The 13925-nt window shown below is 36.5% G+C and overlaps 2 protein-coding genes across 4 annotated transcripts; one reads left to right on the top strand and one right to left on the bottom strand.

The window, feature by feature from the left end:
* The first annotated feature begins 190 nt into the window (after nt 1–190).
* LOC18605341 (P-loop containing nucleoside triphosphate hydrolases superfamily protein) lies at nt 191–9034 on the top strand. Of its 3 annotated transcripts, XM_018118095.2 has the most exons (16): nt 191–569; nt 656–739; nt 922–995; nt 1086–1119; nt 1247–1305; nt 1744–1858; nt 1980–2017; nt 2586–2683; nt 2880–2935; nt 3815–4097; nt 4240–4352; nt 4955–5011; nt 6394–6459; nt 7136–7210; nt 8412–8507; nt 8896–9034. In XM_018118095.2, exons 1-15 carry the CDS (start codon nt 387–389, stop codon nt 8472–8474), a joined length of 1398 nt encoding a protein of 465 aa, XP_017973584.2. In that variant the 5' UTR covers nt 191–386; the 3' UTR covers nt 8475–8507; nt 8896–9034. The 3 variants fall into 3 exon arrangements, 1 of the variants encoding a protein (XP_017973584.2); XR_001927218.2 differs by lacking the exons at nt 8412–8507; nt 8896–9034 and adding an exon at nt 5117–5281; XR_016025355.1 differs by lacking the exons at nt 8412–8507; nt 8896–9034 and adding an exon at nt 5117–5281 and having other exon boundaries at nt 7161–7183.
* Nucleotides 9035–9705: 671 nt separating this feature from the next.
* On the bottom strand, nt 9706–12481 carry LOC18605342 (NAD(P)-linked oxidoreductase superfamily protein). The gene is made up of 5 exons (XM_007038301.3): nt 12334–12481; nt 11539–11714; nt 10831–11074; nt 10196–10375; nt 9706–10055 (listed from the first exon to the last, which is right to left on the bottom strand). Exons 1-5 carry the CDS (start codon nt 12451–12453, stop codon nt 9828–9830), a joined length of 948 nt encoding a protein of 315 aa, XP_007038363.3. The 5' UTR covers nt 12454–12481; the 3' UTR covers nt 9706–9827.
* Between the last annotated feature and the right edge of the window lie 1444 nt (nt 12482–13925).

Genomic DNA, 13925 nt, shown 5'->3' on the forward strand with positions numbered 1-13925 from the left:
TTCTTTATCATTATACTTTTTTAATTAGTAATGAATTCATTGAGAAATTTTTTTATAAAAAAGGAGAGTTATCATTCAAATAATTATTGATTTTGAAATTTTTTATTTATGAATTGGGATAAATTAGTGGGATTATAAGTAGCTCGGTAGCCGTGTGAAGCAAGCTCTTCCGATTGGACAGACTTTATAAGATATAAACAAAACAAAGAAATTACCGAGATGCTGATGTAGGTGTTGAGGTGGCAAAGATGCGGGTTTCCCATGAAATCGACAGTGGCGATTTTAACGCGAGGGAAGGGTATCGAAGCCTGGAGCATTGATTCTGAAATCCAAAAAGAAAAGGAAAGAAAAGAAAAGAAAAGAACAGATAAGAAAAGAAAAAGAAAATGGGAGAGTATGAGAAGATGATGATGATGAACAACAACAAGGGCAAGGGAATTGCAGTGCGGACAAGAGCTAACCAGAATTACGGTGGCGAAGATGAAGACGACGGCAAGATTACGAGTCCCTCTGTCCCCTCTGCCAAATCCAGTCCTCGCAACGCATCCTCCAAATACGACTTCGTCAAGGTTCTCTCTCTCAAATCCATCCAGCAAATGAATTTTAAATAAAAGCTTCCATTTTTATGGTTATGCTTTTTTTTTTGGCGATGTAGGTGAAGGTCTGGTTGGGTGATAATGCCGATCACTATTATGTATTATCCAGATTCTTACTTAGCAGGATGTTAACTGTCACAAAGGTCTCTATTCCATTCTTTTTCGTTTTTTCTTTTTAAATTTTAAATTTTAAATTTTTCTTAACACATGCTAACTTGAAACGCTTAATTTTTTTTCACTTCTTATTATTTCTATGTTATATGATAATATCTTCAAAGTTTCTTTTTGTTTATTTATTTTTATCGCTATGACATGGCGGTTTCAGATTCCAAACCATGTAGCAATTAAAATCGCTCTGGAGCTCAAGAAGCTGCTTATAGACAACAGCCTTCTGGATGTGTATGATTCCCATTTTTTACTGTTTTGGTTGTTAGTTTCGTTATTTAGATTAGTAGTAGTTTTTTTTTTATTAATTCTATTCTTTTGCAGCTCGCAGTCTGATTTGGAAGCGAATCTTTTTAAGGTATGTCTTCATAACATTTATGCATATGTCATATTGGATGAAAAGTAGAGTGGAGAGCATTTTCAGACTTCCAGGAGATTGAATGTAGTTTTGATCATCAAACTTTCTAATCAGACTCTTTGTTCAGCTTATGGAGCGGCGAGGTTATGGGGAAGAGTATATCAATCGGTACAAGATGATGACCAGGTCAGTTTGCTTTTCAAGATGTTGCCAAACAATTTTCTGGTGCTTATTCTGGAACGAAATTTTCATTTCAACAACTTTATGAATGTTTAGCGGCATCAAAGCTAATTCACCTCTAGACAGTCTGCTAACTGTGTGATCGCAGTGGTTGCTTATTTTGTCTAACGAAATTTTTTCCCGTCTTATGTGTATCTTCAGTTTGTTACGCTAGATAATCTACTGGTATCACAGGTCTGGGTTCAATCCATGTCTTCACCCTAATTTAATGATCACAAAGACAAGAGTAATGTTAGAATAGCTTTTATTTTGATCATGCATGGAACCTTTATCAGTGACTCATTGCCTGCACCTGACTCAAAGTAGTAGAGAAAAAATATTATAGGGAACTTCTAAGTGTTGCTTCATTGTGCTAATACTATTTTTCTTGTTTATTACTTTTAGATTTCACCATCAAAGGGTTCCTTTGGTAATTCTTGTTTGTGGAACTGCCTGTGTTGGGAAGTCTACAATAGCTACACAACTTGCACAGAGGCTAAACTTGCCGAATGTCTTACAGGTTCAGCCTTCTGTTTTATCTGCTGAAATTTTTGAGATTTTCTTCTTCCATATTTCCTTGATGGCTCATTATGTTTTTGTGTTTGCTGGTGCAATTACATTTTTGTTTTCAATTGTTTCAGACAGATATGGTTTATGAGTTGCTACGCACATCAACTGAGTATGTCTAGAATCTATTTATTTTCTTCTCTTCTTATGTTATTTAGCTTTTTATTCCAATGTTGAAATTTGATGATCAAATCAAATCACTGCTTCAAGTAAATAAAAGGATGGGTATCAATAATGCATTTTCTGGCTTTAACCAAGGAGAACAGTTGATCTTACCAGTAATTGGTTGTTCTAGTCATATTTTAGGAGTTGGGAACATGGGATTTGTTTTAAACATCATAGGAAGGTTTTCCTAATTGAGTAGTGTTACCTCAGCTATGTATTGGTTACAATATTAGAAGTTTATTTCCCTAATCACTTGCTACTCTATATAAAGGTAGAAGAAAAGGCACTAACTTAAATTGAATAGTATGTCAGATTTAAACCTTTTTTTTTTTTTTATTTTAACATTGTTTCTCTCTATCCATCTGTGTTAGGAAAGCGAGATTGTTCTTAATAGAAACTTTACCTTTGAATGTGCAACTGATTGGCCTGACATCCCCTGCTTTTAACAGATTGTATAGCGTTTAATGTATATTTTTTATGGTGCACACAATGCTTACTTCTCTTTTTTGTTTCAGTGCGCCATTGGCATCCACTCCTGTATGGGCACGAGATTTCAGCTCCTCTGAGGAGTTAATTACTGAATTTTGCCGAGAATGCAGGATAGTTCGTAAAGGTAGTTTCTAAAACTCCCATTTAGCTACTGTGAAATTTCTTCTTTCTTTTATTTGTGTAAAGGTGGGAGACTGCAAAGAGAAATGTAACAACCTAATACATGTCATGGGTATTCTATCATCCTAGATATGAATTTTTTTATTGTATTTTAAACGTATATTTGTCATTGATTTGGTGTTGTGTTTTTTGGTTCCTAGGGTTGAATGGGGATCTAAAAAAAGCAATGAAAGATGGAAAGCCAATTATAATTGAGGTATGGTTTTTCAGTGGATTGCTAACTTCATTCTTTTGCCAACATCCTCCTTACCCTCCATCCTTGAGCCCTCCTTGCTTACTCTTCTCATTTTTTTCTCTTTTTCCGTGGTGCATGCCCATAGAGTGCATTATGTTTTGAGTGCTTGTGGTTCATATATAATTTTATTTGCATTGATTTGTTTACTTTTTAATAAGATTGTTGGTGCTATCTCGAAAACAAATTCAAACAGTTTTATGATGTGGTATAGCATTGCCATTAAGTAGTCTCATGTGTTGTCTGTCTTTGTAGCAGTGATCATGACAGGGTATGACACATGAATTTCTGAGCTTTTGCATTAAACTAAGCCTGGAGTCTGGCCGGTTATGGGCTTCTGTCCATGAATGATTAGATTGTACTGTACATGCTCTGTACTTGGTACTTTTGCTGCATTTTCAGCTATTTTGGCTCAAAATTGAACTTCCATCCTTAGGTTTCTGTTGATCTTCTTGGCTTATTGTTGTCCATAGTTTGATGAATTTAATGGTTAAAATAAGATGATATGGCCGTAATGGATGTTCTAGAGGAGCATGGTTACACGTCTTTGAATACACACGCCTGCCAGATGTGATTTGTTCATGGGGGCGAAGTTTGAGTTTGGATCTGCTACCATGTTACCCTGCAGACAACTGTTCTTTCTGGAATTTGTAGACTGCCTTTATATTTGTTTTTTTTTTTCTGGCTGCAAACATTAAGGAAGGCTATAATCTGCTAAGTATTGTGTTATATTTTTCCACCTGGTCATTGCATGAGATTGGGAAGCATTGGCATGTTCTTGTGCACTTTATGTGTGTCACTTTGAAGTTAGCTAGTTTTCCTCGTTTCTTATGACAATAACAGGGAATACATTTGGATCCAAGCATTTATTTAATGGAAGATGAGCATAAAATTCCAATCAGTGTGCCTGAAGGACATCAAGCAGCCCCACTGTCTAAGGCATCAAATGATAATTCTGCAGTGCAAATGGAAAATAATTCCACAAGTACATTTGGAAGTCATACTGAAGATAGCCAAAACTGTCCTGTGCATTTGAGTTTGGATGAATGTGTGTCTGCTGACCAGGTGAATAAAGTCTCGGAATATCTAGAGTCTATTGCTCTATCAACTGCTTCAGACGATAAAGGTAGACTTTTGCTGTCAATTCTTTGTGTGTGGTATGGCATCTAGCTCCATTTTATAAGCACCGTTTCATGTGCATGCATCAGTATTAGAAAATAAGTGGAGGTGCAAGATGACAGTTTATTAACAGAGTTGTGTTCCTGCAGGTGAAACTGTTAAGGTACCAGAAGTAAATGGAACTACTGCTAGAAAAGAAAAATCTGGCTCTGAACCAATAATAATACCAATAATTCTGAATATGGCTGAATTTGATCACAAGGTATGGTTGCTTTCTCTTTCCACTCTTATATTCCCAGCTTTAAATAGTAATGTGAAAAGATTGTGGGTGGGTTTTAGTTTGTTTTAGTAAATAGTAATATGTCATGCAAATTGCTAAACTGAGCATGTGGAGGAGACGCCACTTCAAAATTCACATTTAGTGAAGATCCAAATGTTGGTGTTCCTTCTGATTTCCCTTCTAAATCTCTCTTTTGATAGAACCTATACTATTAGAACCTTTATTTGTGAAAAAAGAAAAGCCCTATTTTTAAATTCTCAACAATATAGATGGTTCATTCAGTGGAGCATGGAGATTAGTTTCCATTATTCTTGTTGCGGGAAGAAGATGCCATTTGGTGGGAAGGCTAATGTAAATTTAAAAACAGATGAGTTCCTTTGACTGTTATATCCTGCATTAGTCTAAGCTAAGATACTGCTGCATGTTTTTGATGTTAAAAAGATGTAATCAGGTTCATGTGAAGTCATTCTTGATACATTTGTATGAAGGTGGCTACCTTTAATTAGGATTATATGTTACCTTCTCCCTCGTAATGTCTCTTCTCAATCTTGCATGATTTTCTAACCAATTTCATCTATATGCAGGCATTACTAGAAGAGTGGATCCTTACTCGGACATTTAGTGGTAATTGTCCAGTCAAGGTATTATAACAATTCTAGGTTCTCATTCCATACAAACTACATTGCTCACAATATATGTCAAGTAGCTATTGTCTCGGCAGAAAGATAATACCTTTTGACAATCAGCTTAGTGGGGACATTTCATGGAATTATCAAGGATTTTTAATTGGATCAGTGTTGTTAAGGTGCGCGCCTAGGCGCTAAGGCATAGCACCAGACAAGAAAAGTGCCTCAGATACTTTCGCATGGTGCACAAGCCTGGTGCACCTAGGTGTGCTTTTTTCTAAGGCGGTAGGTGCAAAAAAAGCCCACCTGATTGAAGTTCTCTTTAATTTCTTTAATTTTTATTTTTTTATTAGCCATACCTTTAATAGTAAAAAAGGGACATTATCAAACTCTCTAAATCTCAATTTTTGAGTATATAACAACAAACTTGGGACCAGAAGGAAATTATGCATGATGGCCAATAAAAGAAAGAGGAAATTTTGCATGTTTTGTAGGATAAAAATAGACTGCACTTTAAAGTTCATTATCAGAATTATATATCTAAAGCTTGTTTTACACGCAAATGCGCAAGCGCGCACACACAGATATTGCACCTTACTTCAGTCAGGCGAGTGCTTTTTTTGCGCCTTGCACCTCCAGCAATATAAGGGTTCTTGTGCCTAGAGTGCACCTTGCACTCTTGACAACACTTAATTTGATAGCTATGTTAATTTGAAGTGTGTTTTCTCAATCTTGAATGTTAATAATTGTTCTGTAACCAAGGACCCGTTAAGTTACTGAATTATATATGATGAATATAGAGTAACCCTGGCAACATTCAGTGTGTGGAAAGTGGATCCTGGAAAGCTGGTTGAAAGCAGCCCAATTCATTTGCTTTCTTCCCTTGAATATAGATGATTTTCTGTTAACAGTAGACTTTTTGAGCAGTTTTGTTAAAGCTTTACTTTTAGCTTGCCTAGAACATTGTGACATCTCAAGTACAGTGATAGGTTGCCTTATATCTGTGTTGGCAGTATTTTACTCCTTTTATTTCACTATGAAAATGGCTTGAATTTTAGCACATGGTAAATTGTTGAAAATTCTCATAAGCTGGAGAATTGTTGTGTTGTTTATATACCTTCGTCAACTAGGACTGTGTAATGAGGCACCATAAGGCATGAGATGATGCTTCCAACCGTGTCCATGTCTGCCAAATTTTTGCTTTGTTGTTTCTGGTTGAAAGTGCTCTTGCTGTTACCTTGATTTTTCTTTTGCTCACTCTCAGTTCCTTTTCTTCTCACTGATGTTTTTATTGTTTATTCATTTGATCAACTATTTACTTGAATGACTTTTCTGTTTCCTTTTGTGATGAATTTATAACAAAAATCAATTCTTTATTTTTTTATTTTTCATAACAGGATACAGATAGTCTAATAGCCAACTTGAAGACCATTCAAGACTATCTTTGCTCTTTCAAGTCACAGGTATGCTATCTCATGCCTGTTTCTATTGGTTGCTAGGATGAAATATTTGTTCCTATCCTCTTGTGTTTCTGTGCTATTTTATTTCAAAAGTTAATGTGTTGTAGTCTATGGCAATACAAAATCACATTGAGGTACTTTAGATTTGATATAAAACCAGTGTTAGTTGGAAAGGATATGTTTGTATGCCAGACTCCCTGTCTCTAGTCAGGTATGACTGTGGGGTATGAAGGCATAAGCATTAGATGCATCATATTTTGGGTGAACGCGCTCTTAGGTTGCTGATAAAGAAAGTGTACCATGTCTAAAATGTCCATTGGTATATATACAGGGGGCTTCTTGATTGTTTTATTCTAGCATTCTCCAAGATAATCTCATGGGTTTATCTTTGTAAGCAATACCATCTGATGTTGTATGCTTATGCTTCAAATTTCTTGGATTGCCCCATCATTTTAGGTATCTAAAATTTTTAATATGGTATGACGAGTGTGGAGTAATGACTTACCTTACTTTTAAGAGGAAGCAAATCGACAGGGGTTTTCAACTCTCACTTGTCATAATTTTAGAGGTGTAATTTGACTCAACTCTTTTAACTTTTATATGGCTGGTTGTTTCAAAATTGAAGTTTTGTGGACCTTCTGGCTTTTTGTTTTTCATGTATCTATGTCCCTTGGAACAGGGTTTAACAGTTGTCAATGTATCAGCGACCACATTTCCACAGACATTGGATTGGCTGCATGGATATCTTCTTCAGGTATACTTGTTATCTAGTTGTTAATAGTAAAATCCAGAACTGATTTGGCCACCAGACAGCCTCTACAACCTGGAAAACGCGGACGAGTTTGCAAGTTGCAGTCAAACACATTATTGGTACTCCATTATGTTTTCACTGGCCCTAAAGTCAAAGGATTCCTTTAGTTGGAAGATGGGAAAATATGCAACTTGATTTTTCACTTCAGCTAAACAGATTCTCTTATTAATACTAAAACTTAGATTTTGTGATTTATCTTCATTACTTGCTGTTTTCCCCACCACAAGCCAGACACCAAGGATCAATAACCATCGTTTGAAAGACAGCTAATAATTATTTACGGGATGGGTCTGGTGTGGAGTGTGATTGTTTATCTTTGATGGGAAAGAGAGTGGGCTCGTGGTGTATTAGCTTTACTGGTTGGTTGGGGTTTTACTTTCAGATCCTTTATGGTTCTTTGATCATGAAAAATATGGTTTTTATAGCTCTTTCATAATGCGTTTAGGGAGAAAACCTTTGAAGGAATTTTTCAATTTTCTTGGATTCTATGGGGTGTAGATTGGGTAATGGAATTCTTGCTTGTTGAGGAACAGCCACTTCACAGTATCTTTTTCCATATTTTATTTTCTTTTTCTCTTTTTGCAGAGACTTTCTCTTCTCTTTTTCTTGTTTCTTATACCAGATAAAGTTGTTTTGCTGGTTAGAAATATCAGCTACTGGGTTTGTCCTTTTCTCTCATTGCTGTTTTATGTGGCTAGTATTATCTGGTTGGCGTTTGCAGTTATGGTGATGTATCATTTCTGTTTGAAATAGGATGTGAGTTAATAGGAGTTTGTGGTGTTTAATAATAATGCTCTGCTTGTAAGATGGTAGGTGGATAATTATTTAATAAGAGCGGGCTAGAAGGTTGAAATTACCAGGCTTTTTTGGTAGGGTGGGGGAAGGAGGGGAAGAAATTCCAAAACTACAATTATTTGACTTGTCAACTCACTCTCTGTTATCCCTCTATTTTTTTTGTATTTCATATTTATCTTTCTTCCAAAGCTGGGTGTCATTTACAAGCATCATCAACTATCATAGGCATCCCTGTCATACAGTATCTTGAAATGATCTTGCACAATATTAGCACTAGTTGGCTTTCCTATATATCACGACCAGCATAAACTAATTTGTTGTACTCTCTTCTTCATAATGCTTTCTATAGTGCATTGAGCAAGGCATTTCATCAGTGTCCAATGAAAATGGTAGGCGGTCAGCGGAAAAATAGGTTACATGCAGTTTTTAGCTTGAGCAATCACAGGTACGAATGCCTTCTTAAATAATTTTGAAATTTTGTGCAACATAGATATAGAAGATAATGCTTTTTAATGTGTTATTTAAATATAAAACATTTATGTTAAACTGGAAAATTGTTTCAGTTGAGTCTAAACAGATATAGATTAAGATAAAAGGCTGAGCTAAAATCAAAGAAAAAAAAAAGAGAATAAGAAATGAGGAAGAAGATAGAGAATCTAACTGTCCTCAGCACCTGCCTGAATTTTAGGACGATTCACAGTAGTTACTTTGTTTCTTAGCCAAAGCTGATTTTTGTTTAATCTGCCATCTCCTGTTTGAGCTGTTTTATATGATCTGAAAGCCCATTTTTAAGTTTTTCCTTTTCTTATTGGTCCTCATGATGATCTGTTCAGAGCTGGGATGAGATGGATGCTGAAAGCAACTCCAAGGATATTAGGCTGCTGAACTTAGATGATCCAATTTCCGAAATCAAATTAAAGCAAGATTCTTGCAAATACTGGCCTGGAATGTCTTGGGTAATGGAGTTCTGGAAAACATTTGTCTTCCAGATAAGAACTTTTTGCAGGCGAGCCAATTCTCAAACCTCCTCTTCTTGCAAAGTCTGTACTATACTGATTCTGCATAATTTAGGTGATGAACTAATTCAAAATTTGGAGCTAGTTGGATCCTGAAAATTATCATCCTAGCTAGTTGAATGTTGTATTTAGAACAGGAACTCAAAAATCTTTGAAGTGATTGTGTAACGTGCTTAAACCGCATATTCATACTCTTGCTGTTCTCCCTGTATATTTTCTTCTACTTTTTTTTTTTTTTATGGCATTTTTGGTTCAACAGACAAAGATGCGAATACTACACTTGACCATAATCATGATGAATTGATGACAGTTCTGAAGTTGGCCGTTAAAACTCTCATGTCTAGTTCCCAAGTCCAACCCTGAAATCGGAGGAATTTTAGGCATGTATGATTGCGTGAAGGCAATGTGTCTTTTCAGGTATTACATGTCTCAAGCACCAACTCAGTTCAACGACATGTTAGTTTACCTTCCCTGTATCTAACATCTACCAAAGCAAGCACTGTGTCTAACATCTGCCAAGTGCTGAATGAGATTGCTGTTAAATTTTCTCATACGAACAATTCTATTCTTGAGAACTCTTTTTTTTTTTTTTTTTTTTAAAATAAAGATAAAAAAGATAAAGAGGACAAAAAATATAATCTCACAATATATTGGACGGATAGGGATACCTTCAATAGTTTAATTGGCTAAGCAGGATATGCATTGAAATTAAAGGATAAAACAGAGAGGGAAAAGGATATGCATTGAAATCAAATTTCGTAGTCCCATAGGTCTTCAAGAGTCTTGTATGGGCTTGTTGTATCATTAACGAGAAACTCTCCTCTCATCATCTTCCTCTCCTCCAACTTGTCAATCTCAAGCAGATCTTCGTCATCCAATTTGAGGTCGAAGGATGCCACGTTCTCCTTCAATCTATCCGGATTGAAACTCTTCACGATCACGCTTGCTCCCTTTGATAATCCCCAATTTAGAGCAACCTTCATATAAGGGATCAGGATTTCGTTAAAAATTATTTATGTTAACCGCCCCAAGTTGCAACTTGGGAGTAAATAACTACTTAACAACTCAGTGGAGATAGACAGAGTGATGTAAAAAACGAGACTGAAATCAGATTTACCTGAGCTGGAGTTGCTTGATGTTTGAGAGCAATGGATTTGATGAGTGGATTTTCAACGACAGCCGTGGATCCCCATGCATTCCCAGGCCCTCCCAGAGGTGAATAAGCACTCACATGGATCTTGTGGTCGGCGCAGATTTCTCGAAGCTTTCTTTGCCTCCACATTGGATGCATTTCCACCTGCACGTACCCTCATCGACAGTTTTAATCATGATGATGGCTAGTACCCCTGAAACCTTTTTCTTTCTAGTCGGAGGATATCAAATCAACTGGAGGCCTTTGTCTTCCTCTTTTTGCTTTCAGTTTGACTTTTACCGTAGTATTATATTTAATTTGTCTCCGGTTATATTTGAGGTTGTATACACACGCTTTCTCATGTCAAATGTGCATGCAAACATTACTCGGGGCAACTTAACTGAGGGATTAATTAAAGGAGTTAATGTTACTACCAGCAGTTCTATTTGAATCAGTTCATTTCAAACCTGGATTCCTACTATCCTGGCGATGTCTGTTATGACTCAGACTCGATTGTTCTCTGGCAGTTTAATTTCGGCTTTTCCCCCCTCACCGAAAGACCACCTACTACTAGTCATCTTATTCTGGTGAAATTTATGTTCTTTACTTTTGAGACGTACCTGATTAACAGCAGGCGGGACGGAAGCAAATTCTAACAACCGTTCAACCTTCTTGCTTGAGAAATTGCTCACACCAATGCACCTACACAAACCCATGTCTAAGCATTTCTCCATCCCTGCCCAGGTGGACTCCAGGTCTAACTGCTCAAAGTCTTCTTCCTTGGGCACAGCATAGCAAGCCCAAGGCTTTAGTTTCACTGGCCAGTGCACCAAGTACATGTCTACATACTCCATCCCCAGGTTCCTACAACATTTATCAACAGTGAAACACTGAATACAGTTCAAAATTTCCCAGCTCATACAAATAATCCATTTCTTAATTTAGCGTATTTCCTAGATCTTTAAGAGTATTTGCTAAGAAAGAACTTCTTCAACTCATCCTTTTTATCATCCTATACTGAAAGAGTTCCGTGAGATCTTGCTTTGAAGCTGAAAATGCTCCACAGTTATACTACACTCACGTACTTTCATGTGATATCAGGTGTCTGTGAGCCATGTGTGAAGATTTCAATGTTCTGGATATATCATTTCAATTTACTGAAGGGGGATATACAGCTAAATTCAGAAACTACCAGTCTACCACCATATTAAATATAAGAAAGAAAGGCACTTGTTTCAGTTTTACTCTTTTTTGTTTTTTTGGCATTTTCAAATTAGTTCCCATAGCCTTGGGCCAGTGGCCGGGTCGTTTCTGTATGGTAGAATTACCGTAGAGTCTGTTTGAGTGCTGAAACAGGATCATGGTGATCCGCGCTCCATAGTTTAGATGTCACGAAAACATCTTCCCTTCGGATGCTTTCATCTTCAATTGCCAGTCTTAAAGCATTTCCAACGGCTGGCTCAGAACCGTATATTTTTGCTGTATCAAGATGCCTGTATCCCATCTGCAACCAACCATCCCATCAGCATTTCTCATGCTAAAATAACCTCCTCTCCCCCACCCTCCCTCCCCACACACACACCCCTACCACCGCCCCCCCACCCCACCCCCCCCCCCCCCCCAAAAAAAAAAAAAAAAACAAAGCATACATACATGCATACATGCATAAACACATACATAGATATATTAAAACTTGTATGTTTTTTTTTTTAAGGTATTAAAACTTGTATGTTGTTAGGTGATCAGTGGATAAAAACACAATTATGAGGAAAGGTTACTGAGTGTGGGCCAAGAAGTATGTGCTCCATGAACTGGAAATCAATGAATTTTATACTGTTTTCCAGTGGATACAGTGAAGGGCCTTTGGCATCATACTCCTTCCACTGCCAAACCGATACAATCTCAAGTACTTCTAACGGGGTCATGGATTAGGCCTAAACATCGAGTCTTATCACCAGATACAAAAGGATTGGGAGTACAAAAGAATCCACCGGTAGAATGCCATTGAAAGTTGGCCAAAGATACGTGGATTTTTCTCTTTGTTTTTTGAAGAAAGAGAGGAAAAAAAAAAAAAAGAACCCATAGATGATAGACCAAGGACAAGGAGGTGTACGAAAATGTACCTTGAGGGCCACATGGATGGCTTGCTCTGTTGTCTCCCTATCATTGTTAAAAGAATAAGTACCTAATCCAATCAATGGAACTGTTATCCCACAATTCAACCGCACTTCGTTGCTCCTCATTATTGCACTCTCTGTTTTTCCCTTTTTTTTTTTTGGTTTTGTTGGCTCTACACCACAATGCAAGTATACAACTGTGACACTCCCATTTCCCCTATATATACACTTGGAAAAGTCAACTTTCTTAACTGTTTCCCAAGACACTTCATCACATGGGATGTACTTATGGTTCATAACAAAGAACAAAATAGATGATCCTTTGCGAGGGTTAGTTAAAGATGTGTAGTGGGGCTTAAATAATTGAGGATTACATATCAAAGCATGGGATCTTCCATGTCTCTTGGGATTTTATCAGATGCCTCAATCCTCCATTTATTAGATGGCAGTATCTTGAGTTTTAACTTCCTTAATTTCTCAGATTTTCCCAAAGAGTTTTTAAAAATGAAAAAAATGAAGAAATCATAAAAGGATAAAGGGAATTGCCAATGAACCAGTAGTACTTACATCTCGAGGAAGTCTTAATTTGCTAGAGTTAGAACAGTAAGGTGATAGATATTTTTTTCTTGTTAGTTAATGAATATTTGAACAAGTAGAGTCCAAATGGTCGTTAATGATACTTACATCTTGTTACTAGTCACATAATTTTTCATTGTACTAAAACATATGTTTGCAATTTATTAAAGGATGTGCAAAACAATATCTATGTCCTTATGGATATTGTTAGTCGAGTTTGTTGACTTTGGACATAAAAATATATAATAGATAAAATTTGAGTATTTTTTACTTGCTAAGTAGTTCGTCAAATATACATTTCATTTTAACTATAAATTAAAAAGTAGGATTCAAGTCAATGGAAATTTTAAATGCATTGGGTTGACTAAGTGGTGAGCATTACTTTTTTTGTTTTCCTTAATTTTGTGCCTCTCTAGTTGACTTATTGAGAAGTCAAAGGGGAATAGGAAGGACAATCGGAGATTGATGTTTCTTCTTCCGTTTAAGAAATTGATAAATATCCTCTGTTTGGACCGACCAAAACGAAATGGAGTATCTAAAACGATTCTCCCCCGCATCCATTCATGTGCCCAAATCATCCGTGGCTTCCCCAGCTATGGACCAGCTCCCACTTCAACATGTAATAAGGACATTGGACAAAATATACTAGCTACACTGCATTTTGTAAACAAGTAATTAATACATTAAATTATTATAGACATGGGTGTAGATGAAGCGATCATAGCTTCATATATATATATATTGCCAGGTAAATTTTGATCTTGTTTTATACAAATGTAACCGTTACCAGTATTAATTAGCAGAAATATCTTCTTACATATTATCCAAGTCAATCAATCTCATCCACCCAATCTCGACTGTCAAACTCATCTACACAAGAAAAAGAACCAAAGGGAAAGAAGAAGCCGGCTTGTAACAGCGCACCGCCACAACACGTGTCAAGATCTGAAAATATCGAGTCATGCGGAATTGGGATCATGCATGTCCCTGTGAGCACAGGCATGTGATGCCTATCACCAAAT

This window comes from Theobroma cacao, chromosome 3, assembly GCF_053813885.1.
Source record: "Theobroma cacao isolate CCN51 chromosome 3, ASM5381388v1, whole genome shotgun sequence".
Classification (NCBI taxonomy): domain Eukaryota; kingdom Viridiplantae; phylum Streptophyta; class Magnoliopsida; order Malvales; family Malvaceae; genus Theobroma; species Theobroma cacao.